A 20,190-nucleotide genomic window follows, 5' to 3' on the forward strand; every position below is an offset into this window, starting at 1 on the left:
CTATGAGTAGAATATGAATGTTTTGACATAATAACTAAGAAAGTTACATGAAGGCTATGTTAACCAGTTTGATGGAAGTGTCTTGGATTGTGTATGAAAACACCACACTGTACCCACAAAGTGCATCAATGTACACAGTTACCATTCAATTAAAAAAAAAAAAAGTTTTAAGTAAAAACAAGGAAACATTTTGACCCCACTTGCCGACTCAGCTCCTGTTCTGCCGCCTTCCCCACACTCTCAGGATGTTCAATCCCTTCCTTTACACTTCTCAGCCCACCTCCGTCTGGTCTCCATTCCCCACTACTCCGAGGCAATGTGCTTTCTAGAGACACCTATGACCTTGACATCACAAAATCCCCAAGGACATTTCTTACTGCTCGTTTTTTCGTATCATCTCAGCAGCACAGGTTGGTGACACCTCCATCTGGACACCCTTTCCTCCCTCTGCCTTCCGAGGCTGATTTTCGTCTGTCCTGTTGCTCCCTCTCCATGTTGACAGCTGACATAAAGTTGGGAGTTCCTTAAGGCTCAGGAAACAATCTTACCTATTCTTTTCACTTTTCCCAATTTATCTTGATTATATATGACTCCTTTTAGAATCAACATGCTGAAGACTTCTGAATATTTCTCTCTAGTCCTGGCCACTTCTCTGAACTTTGGGCCTATCCATCCATCATCCATTCATCAATCTATCCATCATTCATCTCTCCACTGTCTACTCAATATCTCCACCTGTATATCTCAAAGTCACCCTCACCATAATATATCCAGAGCTAATTTCTCCCATCTTCCCCTTCTGTTCTTTATACCAGATTTCTTATCTCAGTAAATGACTTAATCATTCATCTGACTCCAGAAACCTGAGGATCACTCTTGCCACCGCCATTTTTAGTCTGTCACCAGGCTTATGGTTTTTAACTGGAATGAGTGGTAGAATGAGAGCAGTTCTGTAATTTTTCATCTAATGACCTTCTGCCATCCTATTCGCCTTCCTTCAATTTATTGTTCACATTGCAGTCTACGTAATCTTTAAAGTTGCAGATCTGATTGCATCACTCCCATGAATCTTCCATCATAACCCTTCATCTATTAAAGATCCAGGTTTTTAACTACTATTTTTACCTATACTTCATAATATTTTAATCAGATTATCATGTTTTGTGTGTGGTTGAAACCTTGATAAGAGCTATTTTCAATGCTCCTAGAAGAGGCAATATCATTATAGTTGATGGGAATTTATAGTTGTGTGATTTCAATCCATTCTAATGATTAAGCTGTTACTTCATAGAATCATTCTTAGTAATTTTGTACTATTTTGTGGCTGCTACACACAGCATTAAAGTGGAAACACTGTTATACTGAAAATAAAATCTTGTAGACATCTTATGCTTATAGTCTTGTATTCAACACCTTCTTCCCCCTCCCTACATCATCTAGACTTATCAGATACATCCACTGCAGCTCAGTAATTCATTTTATATTCAATTCCATATATGCTATATCTTTTGGGTAAAATTTCACTAAGACTATCAGTTCTCTCTTTAGGTACCCCTACACTCTGACAAATTACCTGACATACAACCACAGTTATACTGTACATATAAAAAGTAACACTCTTACATTAAGTGTATTTTGTTCTATATTTTACCCAGTGCATTATATTTTATATTTATATTAGAATATGCAAATTCAAGACAGTTGAAATAGATTGCTTTTCATTGGTCTTTTGGAGGCAATTTATGAAAAATGGAAAAGACAAGAACAGCTTATTCTCAAGTATTGTTTCTGGGCATTAACCAACTGGGCATGAATAGTTTAGAGAAAAATAGAGAAGTAAAAGTAATTCTGTCATTGAATCTCAGTCAATAATTAATGCACAAAATATCTCCAGATCTACTTTTTCATCACATTTATCATCATATGTCATATTAGAACTAAAACAGAATAGATGAACAGTTTGTTGAAAGAGATGAGAATTCAAAAGCAAATCTGGCATTGAGAAATCACTGGAACTCTTGCTGTATTATTCATAGCTCTTCTCCAGTGCTCCCTTTTACTCTGTAGACTGTCCCTTTTTATAACATCATTCATTCACTCCTCCATTCACCTATTCATTCACTCATTCATTCCACAGGCACTTATCAAGGACTTACTATTTTCCAGATCCCATAGCTATGTAAAACTTAAAGAAAAAGAAGAAATATTAAAAAGCAACAGGGCAAGTTTTATCCACAATACATGGAAAAATGAAAACTCAAACTAAGCATCCTGGATTCTGGGAGCCAAGCAAGTTCAAATAATCCATCGTTACCCCCAGAGCTGTATGTTTACTTGGCCACGCTCATGCTCTGGGGGATCGTCTTCTGGATATCCACAGAACCCAGAGAAAAACTGCAGGGGCCATTTAATCATAGGGGTTTTTCTATGCTTTTCATTTCCATGGAACTATCCAATTTGTTACCAAATAATCACCTAGCGTCTTCTGGGTCTCTCACCTGTGCACAGAAGAAATTAAAAGGGAATAATAGAATGCTAAGAGCTGTGCAATAAACACATGGAGAGCAGCGTACCAGCTGAGCACGGCTTTCCTAGGAAGTAAGCCGACATTGAGTCACAGGTGTCCAGGAGCATCCCCGATCATCACTGCAACTGAAGCATACTTTAGTTCCGCCAACCAAGTGTGCATTGCTTCTACATTCTGAAACACAGAGTCTTCCTGAAGCTATGAGCTCGTTTTAAATACTTTTTAATTACTGCTTTCCCTTAGGAAATCCTGTTGCATTGGTGTTTTTAAATTTTGAGCATAGCTACTAATACGATGTTTATTTTTCTTCTGGTAATTTTTAAAGAAGTTTCTCATCTTCTCATTATAAAACTGAATAAATTACGCTCATAATTTTGTTCAGGACGTAGAAATCAAAAAGTGTAAAAGGCACTTTTTTGCCTATCACACTGATCAATATACTTTTCAGAGCAACTAATATTAGCATTCTAGTCTATTTCTTTCTTTCTTTTTTTTTGGCGATGCAGTTTTTACATAAATGGGAACATGTGGTAGCTATACTTTTGAACTGTATTCATTTTTAAATTAATGTGAACATTTTTCTTATTATAGAAGTATAATGTGCTCTGTCAACTTGGCGAAATCTGTCAAGTTATTGTTGAAAGCAACCCTTCCCCCGTGTCCTCCAACCCAACGCCCCTGAAGGATACTGAAGGGTAAAATAGAAAAGAGAAAGTTATACGTTCTAGTTGTGCTGAGAAATAAACAGAGTATCTCCAGGCTCAACTGGGTTGGAAACACGAAGTAGGAAGTGGGCTCTAAATGGTAGCCCAGCTGGTGACTTGGCTGGGAGGGGCAGATGAGTAGGGAGACTGCGGCCTAGAGGGTGAGGCAGCCTCAAAGAGCTTCACTGCCCTGAGGGCCACACGTCAGGCACCTGGGCTTATTAACTTTGCAGACAAAAGTAAGGCAGGGAGAAATTGTGTTCAGTGAGGTAGGGCTAGAGAACTAGAGGAATAAAGATACTTAATGACTTTTGATGGTTGTTAAAAAAAATATTTTCGGAGGGTAAAATTTTAAGAGAACCCAGTAAAAACTAGACATGAAATTAACGCATATTATTCAAAACCAGCAATGGGAAATAAAACAATAAAGGAGTATTTGTTAGTTAAAAGGTCCCTAGTTCTGGAAAAATGACATGAAGTGAAGAATAAGGACGGCAAAGTAAACACACAAAAGGGAAAATAACCAATGAAAGACAAAGAGGATCCTGTTCCTGGCAATGCTTAGAAACCCTGCAGTATGCTTTTTATAGGAGTCAAATTTGAATGAAAGGGACACAGACGTAAGAAAAAGGGAACCCAAATTAAAGAGATCAGACAATATACCAAGCTAAAGAAAGGCATTGCAGCAATGTTGTTCGTCAAAATATAATTGGAGGCTAAAAGCATTAAAAGAGATAAAAGATTGGTACTGCATGACAATAAAAATATCAAACCTTAGAAAACACAGTGCTAAGAAGATAGAAAAGCCAAAATTATTATCATGTATAACAATGTCCAATGTAGCCTTGAAGTATTAAAAGCCAAAACTGATGAGAATTTCAGAAGAAACAGAAACCTACCATTTGTGCAAGATTTTAAGAAGTCATATTTCCTTCAGAATATATTAAGAAATGAAGAAAACATAAAGAATTAGATAATATTGACTAATGAAATTAACAATCTTGATTTAATAGACTTACCTAGGACTTTGTGCCCATCCATAGAAAGTATATATATTCTTTTCAAACACACAAAAAACGCTTGGAAACATTGACCACTTGTTAGGTCCCTGATGCAGCCTCAACACATCGGAGAATCAGGCCACAATCACAAGTCATAATGTAATGAAATAGGAATCAAAAATTTAAAGGCATATAGATCATATTGTATTTGAAAAGGTTTGTTTCCCCTGTATTGGATGGCTTACAAATTACAAAGGAAATAGATGCTTGTAGTACTGAATTAAAAGCTAAAAGCTATGCCTAATTTTATAAATGAAGTGCTAAGCATTTCTCCCACCTTACCTGACCCAGCTATTCCCACTCCTCAACCTACCTTCACGTAAGCAATGCTAACATCTCCGTATATATTCTCTTTTAAAAATTTCAGATCACCATCAGGGAACAAACAATTAGATTACAATGTTCGCATTTGTTAAGTAAAGTCCTTGCCATAGTTGTATCCCTCACCCAGGAGATGTGCCCTATACCCTTACATTGTGTCCATTAGGTGGGAGCACAGCCATCCCCTGGTATTAGTGCTACAAAATAAGGACAAAATGAAACAAAGAGCAAATGAAAACCACACTACAATTGGCAAAAGCAATTAACCAAAGGCGAACTTCGAATGGCCACTAAATATAGGTAACTTACAGGTAACAGGGAAATTTAAATGAAGGCCACAGTGAGGTACCAGGTTTATGTTTATCCACCAGAAAGACACAAAAGTTCCGACCATATCAAGTGTTGATAAGGATATAGAAAAACAAGAACTTTCATAGGACTTCAAGTTAGTACTCTATATTGGTAGACAATTTGATGATATTTTAGATGATTTCAATGCATATACTCTACTATCCAATAATTCTACTTCTTGACCTGGATCTTTAAAACAAAACTCGAAGACAGTGGAGGATAGTCACTGCAATATCATTTGTAAAAATGAAAAATAGAGAAGAAACGAAACATCCGTGGGTCAGATAATCAAAAGGTAAATTTTAACAAAATGGATCACTGTGCATCAGTTAAAATGAAAATATTAGGATTATAAATATCTGGATGTATCTTGGAAACAGTTAAGTGAAAAAAAGTCAGAATTATACACACAATATTGTGCTATTTATATACATTTAAACCCCACAAATGTATCTAATATATAATGATGTATAATGAACATATACATGAGTATTAAATAGTAAAAGTATAAAGGCACAGGTGAAGAGTACATCCCAATGGCAGGATGGTAATTAACTCAAAAGGGGGAGGCCAAGGAATAGGTTGATGACAAGATCAAAGCAAGATTTTAAATGCATCTACAATGATTTTTTTAAAAATCCAATATTTCAACGAGTTTGATGAAAGTACTTCAGATTGTATTTAAAACCAGCACATTGTACCCTGTGATTGCATTAATGTTCGCAGTTATAATTTAATAAAAAAAATCCAGTATATTTGAAACAAATACAAGTAGATAGAATGAAGATAGGGTCAGTGAAGAATATTAGGGCAATATAAAAAATATAAAATAATCCATAATATCCCCAGCTAGAGGTCAGTTCCATTAACACTTGGTGTATTGCCTTCTAGGACTTTGTTTTCATGCACAATTTGACATGGTTAAAATAAAATATGTATCTTATTTTCAGCTCAGTTAACTCAGCAACTTTACTAAATGTTGCATGAGAGTTGATTTGCAGAAGAGATTGGCGATGACAGCATTGTTCCTCCCACCCAGCCGTTTATTATTCTACGGAAGTCCTTTCTAAAGGCTCCTAAAATGCTTTCCCCTCAAAATACGGCACTAAAGTTATTTCACTGCTTTACTATTTCAAAGTATCTAATGCAGTTCACATGGTATTTTGCACACATATATTTATTATCGAAAACCAAGTACATACTTAGGTATGGCATTACAAGGAAAATGCGGAAGTTCCTGCAAGGAGCTCACACTCTCTAGGAAGGCAGATGTGTATGTAAATAATGTAATGAGCCTCATCTTAGACATCTGAGAAATGATGCGGGAAGTGTCAGAGTTACTGACCCAGCAGGAAACGTCTTCACAGAGAAGGTAGCATTTGAGCTGGGTCTGGCAGAACAGTTAGTGAACTCTCATACAAAAGAAAAAAGACCTGCTTGTCAGAGGAAATGCAATGGTTTTGTTTGTTTGTTTGTTTGTTTGTTTGGGTTTTTTTTGCAGTTTTTGGCCAGGGCTGGGTTTGGACCCACCACCTCTGGCATATGGGGCCAGCGCCCTACTCCTTTGAGCCACAGGTGCCACCCAGAAATGCAATGTTTTGAGACCTAGACACATTCATCTGAGCTCACGATGTATTTTCTTTTAGGTTAGATTACAATTAATTTAATTAAGTTAAAGGGATTACATTTTGCCACATAGGACAAATTTTTGAATTTTTTTTTTTTTTTTTGAGAAAAAGCCTCAAGCTGTCCCCCTGGGTAGAGTGCCGTGGCATCACAGCTCACAGCAACCTCCAACTCCTGGGCTCAATCGAGTCTCCTGCCTCTGCCTCCCAAGTAGCTGGGACCACAGGCGCCCGCCCCAACGCGCGGCTATTTTTTGGTTGCAGCCGTCATTGTTGTTTGACGGGTCCGGGCTGGGGATTCGAACCCGCCACCTTAGGTGTACGTGGCTGGCGCCTTAGCCGGTTGAGCTATAGGCGCCGAGCCAATTTTTAAATTTTTAAAAATTAAAAAAAATTTCATTATCAGAATTCTGAGAATTATACTTCGACCTCATTGGAGCATAGAGCAGAACCTGAAGACCGTGGGGCTGGGAATCACCTCTATTTAGAAGTAGAGGCTGCTTCTCCTCCTTTTATGGCAGTAGTCTTCAGGCTCTTCTCCCAAACTTTATTGCTTTCACATACTTATGACATGCCAACCAGCAGAAGGGCAAAGGGGCATTACCCCAGATTTGAATCCTTCTCTGCCAATTACTGGGAATATAACTTTGGGATGAGCTGCTCTATAGAATGGGGATGGTGATAGTAGGAACTGTTTCATAGGATGATTTGAGGATTAAATAAGATTCTATAAGTAAGAGAATTTATCATGCTGTCTGCACATAATAAATGCTCAGTAAATGTTAGCTATTATTATTACTACTATGTTACTCTCTGTTCAGTCTCCAATATTTCCCATTGCCCAGAGAATTAAGTACAAACTTATAAGATGGTAATGAAACTTCCTTTTACTCACCCATACGTATCTGCAATTTCTTCCTAACATAAAATAACAGCGTCAGCTCTGCTCTTTCTACCTTCTTGCCCTTATGTCGTATGTTTTTTCCAAGCTTTCTTGCCTGATAATTGAAGGCTTTCACCACTATCTTCCCTCCAAGTCACAGACTGATTGCTCCACCCAGGGATTTTTCATCAACCTCCTTTTGTCTGCTGTCAATTCTCAAGTTATATTGCATGCATTGTAATTTGTCTGCTTGTCTGATGCCACACTCAGGTATATTCCTCTTAGGGGGAGGATTCTACTTTTCATAGACTTTATTTTTAGAACAATTTTAGGTTCACATGTATTCCTCACCCCCTGGTCCGTACACAGACCCCATGCCCCGCCTATCATCCATCCACACCGGATGGTACATTTGTCACCGCTGAGGAGCCTACATTGACACAGTATCACCCAAAGTTTACAGTTTGCATTGGGGTTCACTCTTGGTATTGGACATTTTGGGTATTGGATAAATATATAATGATATATATCCAGCATTTTAGTATCATACAGAGTAGAGTTATTATACTGAAAATTCTCTGTGCAATACATTTTGGGTATTGGATAAATATATAATAACATCTATCCATCATTTTAGTATCATACAGAATAGAGTCATTGTACTGAAAATCCTCTGTGCTCCACCCATTCATCCCTCCCTCCTCCAAACCTCCGTCCAGAGATCCTTCTTAATTTGTTTTTAGAAAATAACATAGGCTCGGCGTCTGTAGCTCAACCGGCTAAGGCGCCAGCCACGTACACCTAAGGTGGCGGGTTCGAATCCCCAGCCCGGACCCGCCAAACAACAATGATGGCTGCAACCAAAAAATGGCCGGCGCTGTGGCGGGTGCCTGTGGTCCCAGCTACTTGGGAGGCGGAGGCAGGAGACTCGCTTGAGCCCAGGAGTTGGAGGTTGCTGTGAGCTGTAATGCCACGGGTTCAAACCCAGCCCTGGCCAAATTGCAAAAAAAAAGAAAATAACATAATACCTGACACATAGATGCCTCCAAACAAGTGTTTTTAGATGTGTGGTTGAATGAATGAAAGAAGACAGGGACAGATTGGAGAGAGATCAGAGCATCTTGTCATTACCTTACTGACTGATGTTTTCTGTTTCAATATTTACTAAAGTCTTAATAGCCTACTCAGCAGACCAATTGAAATCCCATTGTATCTATTAAACCTTAGTAGAGGGTATACTTAGGACACTGCTAAGACTTATTTTATGAATGATCCATTTAATTCAATATGCCACGCTTGAATTTTTTGTTTCACAAGTGTGTGTCTGGATTCCCCAGTGAGACTAAATTATATTTTTATATAATGGGCAGAATTTTAAGGTAGTTTATCCTCTTTCATTTTAGGAGCAAAAGATGCCCTGATAAATTGCTGTATTTCACTGGGGATTGTAGACAGCAGTCAGGAACCGAGAACCTTGCTGGTCTTAAAAGAACTCCAAGTCTCAGTCTCTTAGCAAATTGAATGGGACAGAAAATTATTGGGCACACATAACAGAGAAGTAAATTTTAGCAGATTTGAGCTCGCAACTGTTTTCATTAAAAGCAATAGAGGTTTGCCAAATCGTCATTAAGGTAATATAACTGTTCTGTGTGCTAGCAGTAGTTATTTATGGAACGTTTTTCATCCTTTCCCAAGTATTTAAAAAATTCTAAAACTGTATCTTTCATGATATTTGTTTTAATATAAATTTAAGCACAAAATGTTATATATGTTTTTGATTTTCAAATCATATTTATCCTCTCTCCCTTCTCTAAATACCCAACATAAGGGAAGATTAATTTAGAGTTTAAAATTTCATTCATTTAGTTTTGATCATAAAGGGTGGCTTGCTTATCTGCAAGTGATGATTTTGTATTTGTCTACATTACAAAGACATTTTGCACAAATATTAAGCGTTTCATTAAGGTTCATTCACTGAGATGCTTTTTTAAAAATTTAGAATATTACTGGGATATAAATAGTTTGCTTACCTGAATTGCTGTTGCACAGTTTGAGTCGAAGTTATAAGTGTGCCTGTCACCCAGACAGTGTGCACTGTACCCAGTGGGGTGAATTTACTCCTTCACTCTTGCCGACTTTTACTACAAAAAGTGCACATGGGTGTCAATCAATTATTCCAGCTTAACAGTATGTGTGGTCTGTCTTTTGCTATTATTGGGAAACGTCACTTAAAATAATGGTCTCCAGTTCCATCCAGGTTATTGCGAAAGGCATGAGTTCCCTATTTTCTTTTGGCTGAGCAGTACTCCGTGATACACATATACCACATGGTCTTAATCCCATGATTATTGATGGGCACTAGGGTTGGTTCCACGTCTTTGCAACTGGGCACTGTGTTGCACCTGTCTCTTGATAAAATGACTAAATCCTATAGTGGGGTGGCTGGATCCAATGGTAGGTCTACCTTTGGGCCTTTGAGCTTGAACTACTTTGCAGTCTCACCCTCGGTGTAGGAGTGTCCCTTTCTCTTCACATCCACACCAGCATCTCTTGTTTGGGGATGCTTTTTTATAGTTGAGGGATTTCTGGGAAAAGTGATTAAAGGGGGCTTGAATCTGGGAGCTATGAAACTCCTACTTTAATAAGGATTAATAGCCAATTAAGAGATTGTGGGGAAAGGGCTAGCCCATTCATATTATAGAAACCTCTCTTTGGTTAAAGTGAGCTGTCAGTCATTCATATAGCAATCATAGGAGTTATTCATGTGGCAATCATAGGAGCTATGCTGCATGGTCCATCATTACAAATTGAATAATAACGTCCTTTCTTTTCAGGAAAAAAAATACTCCGGGGGCGGGGGGGGGGTATGTACCATTTTAAAAGGAAACAAAACATTTGATAAACATTCTCTTTGAAATATACCACTGCACGTATTCCTCACTACGATCTTGTAATTGATAACCAGTTTGAAGTTGAAATCTCAGTTCACATTCAGAAAAGCAATTTCAAGTCTTAGAAGGTAAACTGAGTAATTAGGTTCATGACAGTTCTATTTTTATTCACAGATAATGCCTCTGAGGTAGCAATTACTACTCCAGGAACTAGTAACCATAGAAACAGCTCGACAGGCCCAACACCTGACTGCTCACCTCCATCCCCCGACACTGCCCTCAAAAATATTGTCAAAGTTATTCGACCCCAGGTAAGTGCCCGGAGTGACATCGCCTGAACGTGTTTTGGTTTTGGACCAGCGCGTGAATATCACCACACATTGCTATGCCTGGGCTATTTTATGGTATGTCAAATGGATTTTAAAATTGAAAGAAGAGATTCAGAGGATGACATTTGCACCCTCTGAAGTTGTTGATGGACTCTGAAATCTGTATGAGCTTTTGGAAAAAATGAATATAGGTATCACATGAAGAGATAGGTGAGGCTGAGAAAAACAGCAATCGCACATCGTTTTTCCTCTGATCGTTGTAATAATTACAGTCCAATTACTGAGTTGTTCTGTGTTTTCTGTTGTTTGCTGCTCCCTTTGTCTGTGCTTCTCTAAACATGCCGCATCCTTTGTGAACATTGCTCTCGCCTTTGGCCCCAGGGGTTCCCGTGCATGTTCTTCAAGTTCTGTATTCCTTGTGGTCTCTGACCAGTGCTGTTTGCTGTGGCACCTCTCGGTGCTCCTTGTTTTCCTCCAGTGTGTTTGTGTCCCTCTGGCTAAGCCAGTCTCTCTTCGCCCTTTGTTCCTTTTCGACCCCTGTCACTTGTCCGTGCAGATTTCTTTCCCTTCTCCCTTCTCTTTCAGTTGGATTTCCCAGTAGGCGGTTTGCAGGCAAGCTTTAGAAATATCATTGGGACAAGCTGTTCTGTGATATTTCATTGAAAATAGCACTTATAAAGCTGTTTGCATTATATTTTTGCCAACAGATGGACCCAGAACATGGAATTGGTGGTGTTCTCAACCTGGTTTATTCTGAATGGGCCTTACAAAATCCCATACGGGGATTTGGGGTCCAATTAATGCCATTCATCAGCTACTTAGACACTTAGTGCGAACAGATCCTTTGAGCCTATTTGTAGGGCAAATGTGTCTTTGAAGACTGGTCTAAATGAGCAAGGATTTGTTCCATATCTTACTTTAATATAACTAATTTTAGATTATTTTTATTGAAATCACCATCATCAATAAAGTAGCACTTACACGTCACACATCCACCCTAGTTTATAGAACACTTTCATATAAATCATTTCATTTGACTTCAATGGAAGCTACATTTTATTGTCATGGAAGAGGATATTGTCCTTTCTACCAAGGTGAACTGTGTGACAAAGCTTATAACGTGCGCTCTAACCTTTCTATACATATACATTCGTAACAGAGGAAACTTCTAGAAATGAGAAGTGGCCAACCCTTAAAAAACCAGTACTGACACCTCTAAGTATGTAAATGAATTCATTGAGAAATTATACAAATGTGAGAGTATGACAAAATCTTTAAATATTTTTCAAGCTTTTCTAATCATATTCCATATAAGAGGAATCACTCTACCAATGTCAATATGTCACTTAATTAGGGAGAGAAGGAGATAGGACTAGGAGTTCCTTGTCCATAATAAGAGGGACAAACTGACCAGAGAAGGCTTCCAAGGAGGAAAAGATAACATGCCAAGAAGGCTTCCAAAGACTGAGCAGTCTTTTGCTCTCCCCAAAATGAGTCTCCAAGGGAGAGAGGGCACAAGTGGAGATATGGCTGAGGCCAAGAAAAGAGATTTGGGAACTTTCATACAACTAAGGTGTCAGTATCCTCAAGTGGCCGATTTTATTAACATGGTAGAAATTACACACGTCAGTTCCGTGATGGCTTACAAATACCATGACAACCCCCAGAAATTGACTTACAAGGATAAAAAATGGGAAGATGCCCCTCCTTTCCAAGAAAAATTGTATTCTACCCCCTTCCACTTAACATAGAATTAGAAAATTGGCATAAAGGGGAAAACTCGTATTAAACCCAGGGTCGTCTCCATGTCGGGGAGACCCATTCCTTCTCCGTAATGTACTATGTTCATAAACTCTGGCCCTTTGTATGCTTACCAAAAGAAAAAAGAAAGATAGTGGCACTTCAAAGGACTAACTTGTCCAACTGATTTGGAGTTTCTTTCCATTATTTTAGTGTAACTGTTGTTTCCTCAATCCTATTCAGATGCTAGAAAAATTCTCATGATGTTATATGGCTTGACACATATTTATAAATATGGAATTGGTAGGTTCAGGGTAGTTTAGGCACAGGTAACGTTTTACACAGTGCCCCAATATGTGGTCAAGGAAAATGTCTTCAGAAATTTCCTCTTCTTTTTCAAGTAAGTTTGATGTAGTCTATTTGCTTCAAGAAATAAACCTCCCTAAACTGAGCTCTACATACTGTCTGTCACATTCATTGTGACTGGTTCTTTCATTATATGAAGGTGTTTCTGGTGCTTTTGTGTGTCTGTTATATTTTTAGTATTTTTTTTAAATGATTTAGGGAAGACATTGTCTTGAATATGTTAATAAACTTCATTACAAAACATACTTGTTTTTATACCACTGTGAATTCTCTAATGTAAATGCCCTTGGTCATTCAATGAATGAAAAACAAATTTCTTTCTACATATCCACGATCTGATCAACTCTAAGATCCCTCTCTACATATCTTATCATAGTTTAGTTTAGCTCTGCTTATTTTGGTAACCTTTGAAGAAAACTAGAGATACTATTCATGCCAGAAATTCCATCTCGACTCTATTTCTTGGTGCTGTCATTACTGAAATGTTTCCTTAGATGTTATAATGATAATGGGGTGGGGGGAGGAATAAGTGGGGAAAGTTAAGTAACCATTAAGCTAAGTAACATGAGGATGATGGTATTTAAATTAAACCCGACGTATCCTGTAAGTATATATGTATAAGAACAATACCAGATATATATGTGTCTATTATATTATCATATATGTATATATATTCATGTATGCATGTAACATGGGGAAAGAGTAGAAGCAAAATCAGGCTACTTTTCCTCCTGATCCAGAGACTTTGTGCATTGCCTATTTCTCCATGTGAGTGAGTTATGAACTCCCAGGCTCCTCATTCATTGTAGAGAGGGAGGAGGAGAAAATTCATGTGGAAATATTTATGAAAGAGAATCCAGGTAGGACATATGGCTTCAGGAAAGGGTATGGAGCCTAGAGGGTGTAGGCCAGAAGGATGGATAGAATAGGAGACCCTTGGTTTGTTCTGACAAGTCATAGGTCAGCCAGGGATGGAAAATTGTTGAGAGATGCTGTTCCAAAGAAAAGAAAATTATTGGTTAGCAAGTGAGTCTGTATTTTAGCACAGGTTTAATCCTCCAAAGTGTTTGCTAATTCCGGCTTTTCATTTGCAAATGCAAGAAAGGTGAAGTTGGATTGACTTAGGGGTATTCAAGCAGTTTTTTTTTTTTTTTCAATTACTAATTTGAGATTAATAACATGGTTGAAATGGTCATTTCACTTTTAAAACTAGTGTCTTGAGACTTGAAAATAAAAGTACAAAGGCAACCCTTTTACGTGAATTTACAATCTCTTTGCCTTGGCATTAGCTAATGTGTTCACTAGTCTTTTATCAGGGGAAGAATGACTTTGAATAGGTAAGATCAAGACAGAACTTTCATTTTGTTTTCTGAAAATAGGTATTGGCTGGGTGGAGTAAGCCAGGTTACTTTCCCCTTGCCTCCTGCATACCTTTATTTAGCTTATTTTCTGGGAACTCTGCCTGTAAATGGAGAGTATCCATTGTAATCAAGGAGTCCTTGCTCCCAGTGTGAGATGGGGCTGATTACACATTGCCTGTGTTTCTGCTCAGTGTGGTAGTGACTTGGAAGCTGCAGGCTTTCCAGCCCTTTGTTGAGTTTGTTTTTATTCAGCTTATTTATTAACCCACTAAGTCATGTCTGTTAGCTCTGCATCCCGTGTTTGATCTTTTCACCTTTGCTTCTTTGGATTCTTTGATGTCTTAAAATTCTCCAGATTGTGAAACAATTTATTTTTCAATTTCTATGCTACTGACTGACCACCCCCCACCCCCCATTTCTCTGCTCTAATGTACCCATAAGGCTGGATTCATTTACTTACAATTGAAAATAAAATTATTTTTACACTTCAGAAAAATACTTGAAAAGATTATCCTTGAAAAGCTATTAGGTAGATCTATTGACATACTGATTTTCTTTCTACCAAGTAATTATGTTGCTTGTGTTGGTTTTTTGGGATTTTCTTAATGTTCTCTGATGAAGCATCTTTTCCCCCCAATTGAAGAATCAAATTCACAGATCTCAAGTATATAGTTTGATGAACTCTGACAATTATATATGTAGGTATAACCTCACTCAAAACAAGATACACAGCACTGCCATCACCCCAGAAAGTTTCCTTAGGCTCCTTTCTAATCAGTTGCCCTCATTCCTGCCTCCGGGGCAAGTAGCTTCTGAGTTTTATCATCCTATATTAGGAATGCCTGTTCTTAAACTTTATATAAATGGAATGATATCTTTTTGGGTGTGTCAGTATTACTTTTGCTCAATGTGATGTTTTTGAAATGCATCCATGTTCCTTTTGTCATGAGTTGTATTCCATTGATTTAATATGCTACAATTTGTTTATTCATTCTCCTGTTCACCAATGCCTGCATTATTTCCTGTCGTTGATCCTTATGAGTGAATATGTTGTGAATACATGTATATGAGTTTTATTTTCTTTAAGAGATGAGAGTTTTGTAATGTTTTGCCCCCTGTTAGTATTAAATTCCTGGGTTCAAGCATCTTCCCACTTTATTGTTCAGAGTAGCTGGGACTATAGGCATGCGCCACCCCACCCGACTCAATTCTTTTTATAGATGTTTGTTTTCATACAGATACATAACAATGAAATTATTGGGTCATAAGGTAGACAGATGAATAGCTAACTTTATAAAATGCTTCTAAACAAAGTTTTTCAAAATACTTGTTCCATTTTAAAATCACCAATGGCAATGTGTGAGAATTTCAGTTTCTCTACATTCTCACTTTTTAAATATATATATATATTTTTTTACTTTACCCATTCTGGGGAGTATGAAATGATTTATCATTATGATTTTAATTTGCATTTTTCTGGTGGCTAAATGATGCACATTATCTTTTCCCGTGGTTATTGCCCATTCCTGCATCTTTTATTGAGAAAAATCTGTTCAGCTCTTTTTTATGAGTTTTGACTTCTTAATTGTCAGGAATTCTTTATAAATTGGCCTAAAATTCCAAAAGATATTGGTCCTTTGTCAGGTATATGCACTGCAAATACCTTTACCCTGGGTTTAATTTGCTTTTTGATGAGCAGAATATTTTAATTTTGATGTGAGCTAATGTATTATTATATTTTTCTTTTACAGTTAGTATTTTTTGTGTCTTGTCCAGGTTGTGACTATATGCTCCCATCTTTTTTCTTATAAGCTTTCTTGTTATGGCTTTTATATGTAGGTCTATAATTCATCTCAGGTGGTTTTATGTATGGTGTGAGGTAAGGGGTCAAGATTTGGCTTTTGCTACATATAAAAAGCTAGTCCTCATGGAGTTGAATTAATACTTTATTATTATATATTAATTTCACCTTCAAACTGTTGGTGGTTGAATATAGAGATGTGATTGAGTTTTACATTGCCTGTTTAATTTTATTTAAAAATCAGAATAGTTTTTGCTGTCAAAAAACATTTCTATAAAATTCTTTCATGTCATCAGAGAAAATTAAGAGTTTTACTTTATTACTAATCTTTATTTCTTTTTCTTACTGCTGTGGCTGTCGTGAAATGATGCAATGAAGTCATAAAACAAAAAATCCTTTCTTTATTTCCTATTTTGGGAGAAAGCAGCCAGAGTTTCAACATTAACTATAATATTGGCTATTAGTTTATTGTATGTGCTTTTTGTCTGTCAATGTGGTGAATTACATTGTTTCATTTTCATGTTAATATACATAACACTTGGTTATGATGTTTTATATTTTTTATATAATTTTGGGTACAAGAGACACTTTGGATAAAGCATTAGTAGTGGACAGATGGCTTTGACTTAAGGGAGTAAAAGATCACTAATGAGTTGAGCCTGATTGGCTGAGATTTTGGAATAATATTAATAGAGATAAGGAAGACTTGAACAGAAGTTCATTTTGACAAAGGAGAAGAGGGCATAATAAATATGAGTGGTCTATTTGTCAAAAGTGAGGCATGATATGCAAATTGAAAATATTGGTAAGGAGTTCTGGAGAGACATGAGGGCTTAGAGTAAAGATTTTATTCTCATTTACAAAAATGGTGAAGGGAGGCAGCACCAAAGATAGGATGCTGAGAAATGTTTACACTAAAGCAATATACTTAATATTTGTTGAACACCTAATGTTCATGATTATTATCTTCGTTTTATAGATGATGAAATTGAGAACCAGGGAATGTAGGTAACTTCTTCACATGTGCCTTAGAAAGAAGGCCTTACCAAAGGTGAGAGAAGAATCATTGAGAGATAAAAGAAGAAAGACAATTTTTATTATGGATATAAAGGAAAAAAAGAGATATTAAAGAAGCCTTAGTCAATGTTGTCAAAACCTGGAGGAAAACAGAGAAGAAGAGAGACCCAAATGCCATGTTATTTGGCAATTATGAGGGCAAAGACCTTCGAAAATGCAGTTTCTTCAATTGGAGAAGGCAGAAGCTTAACATGCAAAGAATTGAAAAGTAGGAAAAGCATTATACACTGATTATGAATTAATCTTTTAAGTAGTTTTATGGTAAAATGAAAGAAAGCAATGTGGCAGCCTAGTAAAGGATGAGTGAAGAGAAGAAAACAATTTTTGTGTTATTTCAGGATACTTGAAATTAAACCTGGTTGAAGAGAATGGGAAAAGGTATACACTAAAAGTTAATTGGAGAGACATAAGTAATGGGGTATAAATTATTAAATATTATAATAAGAGGTGCATATAAATCTAATCGGTTCCAAACTTCAAATAAGCTGGCATAGCAGTTGACAGAGCACTGCGTTCTTGGTCTGTGCTCTTGGTAGCTTTGGCTGGGTGTGTTTTTCCACCTTTTTCCCCATTCAGGACACAAATCAAGTCTAAAATCACAGAATAAGGCTTTTAAGAAGTGACCCAAGGTTAAGGTAGAAAAAGGGGCTCTTTTATTTTAGCACATCACCACAGATAAGTTCTCTAAACAGACACTTTATGTTGAACGAAGACCTTTCATATCATTAGCCTAGGTGGATCCTAAGAGAAAATCAGGCCAGGAAATTTGAAATTCTGTGCCGTGATCTGAATGCTTGTGTTTCCCCCATACTTCTATGCTGAAACCTGATCCCCAATTTGACAGTATTAAGAAGTGGGGAGATGAGAAACGTCATGAGGCCAGAGCTCTCATGAATGGGATTCATTCACTTATAAAAGAGGCCCATGGAGCTCATTTACCCTTCCAATATGCAAGGACACAGCACGAAGTCAGCTGACTGCAACTCGAAAAAAGAGTCCTCACCAGAACTTGACAGTGCTGGAACCCTGTTCTTGGGCTTTCCAGCCTCCAGAACTCTGAGAAATTCTGTTGTTTGTAAGCTGTCCAGTTTATGGTATTTTGTTACAGTAGCCAGAACAGACCAGGACATTCCAATTGTACCATCCAGACCTCATCACGTACTTAAAATCCCACCCTAAGTAGGATTCAACAAAATGCAATGACTTTCAAGTGCATTCTTTTACAGCCAAGAAGGGGCTCTACCAAGAAGAAGTTATACAGGCTAAGAAAAAGAAAGAGAAAGGTCAAAGGGTTGGAGCTCTCACAAGACTAAAGGAGATGATTTGAAGAAAGACCAGCCATTCCTGAACTCCTTTACCTATCATGGACTCTGTTGACATCAGGTTCCAACTCCTCCTGAAAGGAATAAACATTTTGGATAGTCTTCTGGACCTGTATATGCTTAATGAGCTAATAATAAAGTGGTTGAATAATAAACCATACCACCTCTCTCTGCCATTATTAAGATTTAGAAATGGGGTTACATAAAATTCTTGCCAAATCTAGAATAACATTTTTCTGGGCACTGTGGGGTTATAGAGTACATATGCTAAATTTTAAAATTAGAAATGAGAGTGGGTATGTAAAAGCAGAGGCATATAACTCAGAAAGAGTACAGAATATTGTATTGGGTTGAAGCAAAAATAGGCAAAGAATAAAAAGATCTTCAAAGAGATAGTCTTTTAAAGTATTTTGTTATTGGATACTGAACCATTCTTCTGAGTGTGTGTTTCATTTATTTTCTATAAGAATATTTTATCAGATAGGTATTTTTCTTTTTTAATTTTACCGATTGGGGCTGAGGCTTAGAGAGATTGAATACTTTTCTCAGGGTTATAAAGAAGAAATCTGATTTCCTAACTCAAATTGCCCTCCTATTAATGCTAATTAGCTCATTAGGGAGAAAAATAATCAAGGTGGAATATTGATATTCCAGAGGGATGAAGCTTGAGAAGAGAACAATAGATCCGAAAAAGGAAGACGAGCAAAAACATACATGGTCAAAGTTTGTAGCCTAAGGAAAGGAAGCCAAGAAGATTGTATTAAGTAATTTTGAGACTTGAAATAAAAATTGATGAAAAAGCTGAACACAGAATGATTATACTAATAATACAAGGTAACAGGTGAAACAAAGCAATATGGAAAAGAAAATAATTGAGAAACAGGTCAGTGGGACCCAGCAGTCAACCCGGAGTCCTCAGCAATAGGAATGGGAAGCTTTAAAAAAAAAAAATGCCTGTGTGCCACCCCTGACCAATTAAATCTGTCTGTTGAGGCCAAGTATGTTTAACGATGTATTCCTAGAAAAGCTATAGATGGTTTGTGGAAAGTCATGGAATCGGTAGCAACGTTTACTTGTGGGTGGTGGCTTTTTTTAAGAATTTAACTCCAATCTTTTCTTCTATCACGTGCCCTATGTTTTACCTTTCTGACCCTCCATTTGTGGGTCAGCACAGTGACGATGGTCTTTGCCTTTCCTGGTTCTCAGGAATGGAGTCAGGCTCAAACCAGATGAAATGTGCCAGAGCGCAGTATAAATTGCAAAGCCCTATAGTGACCTCCCTTGTTGTTAGATTGGTGATGTTTGCCCGCATTCACAATGAGACCTTTATTTTACAGTGTTCTCTCTCTCTCTGTCTCATCCACCAGTGGCCGTGGCAAGGCAACATTTACTTTTAGAAAATGTTTGGGGATCTTTTTAAGTTCTCTAAATTATTTGAATCTTCTGAAGATGATAGAAAATGAGTGATCCCACCTCCAACTTCTTATTCCTTTCTTTTTTAATACCATGATCAAGTGGGTTTTTTTTTTAGTTGAGATTTGTCACCTTTTATTTATTTTTTTTATTAAATCATAACTATATACATTAATGCATTTATGGGGTACAATGTGCTGATTTTATATACAATTTGGAATGCTTATAACAAACTGGTTGATGTAGCCTTTACCTCACCTACTTAATTGTTGTGTTAAGACATTTATACTCTACTCTTAATAGATTTGACATGTACCCTTGCATTATACACAATAGGTGAGGTCCCACCAATTACCCTCCCTCCACCCAGCCTGTCCCCTCCCCTCCCCTCCCCTCCTCTTCCCTCCTTCATTCTGGG

At 37.2% G+C, this 20,190-nt stretch overlaps 1 protein-coding gene across 6 annotated transcripts in view; it reads left to right on the forward strand.

Annotated features, from left to right (window-relative positions):
* The window catches only part of ANKS1B (ankyrin repeat and sterile alpha motif domain containing 1B), a 1,028,517-nt gene that overhangs the window by 360,570 nt on the left and 647,757 nt on the right, over positions 1-20,190 (forward strand). For all 6 annotated transcript variants that reach the window (XM_023509216.1, XM_023509217.1, XM_012801222.2 and 3 more), the window contains exon 11: positions 10,538-10,674. In XM_023509216.1, coding sequence (XP_023364984.1) covers positions 10,538-10,674 — 137 coding nt within the window. The remainder of the gene's footprint in view (positions 1-10,537; positions 10,675-20,190) is intronic.

Source organism: Otolemur garnettii, unplaced genomic scaffold, assembly GCF_000181295.1.
Source record: "Otolemur garnettii isolate 467f Iridium unplaced genomic scaffold, OtoGar3 scaffold00007, whole genome shotgun sequence".
Classification (NCBI taxonomy): domain Eukaryota; kingdom Metazoa; phylum Chordata; class Mammalia; order Primates; family Galagidae; genus Otolemur; species Otolemur garnettii.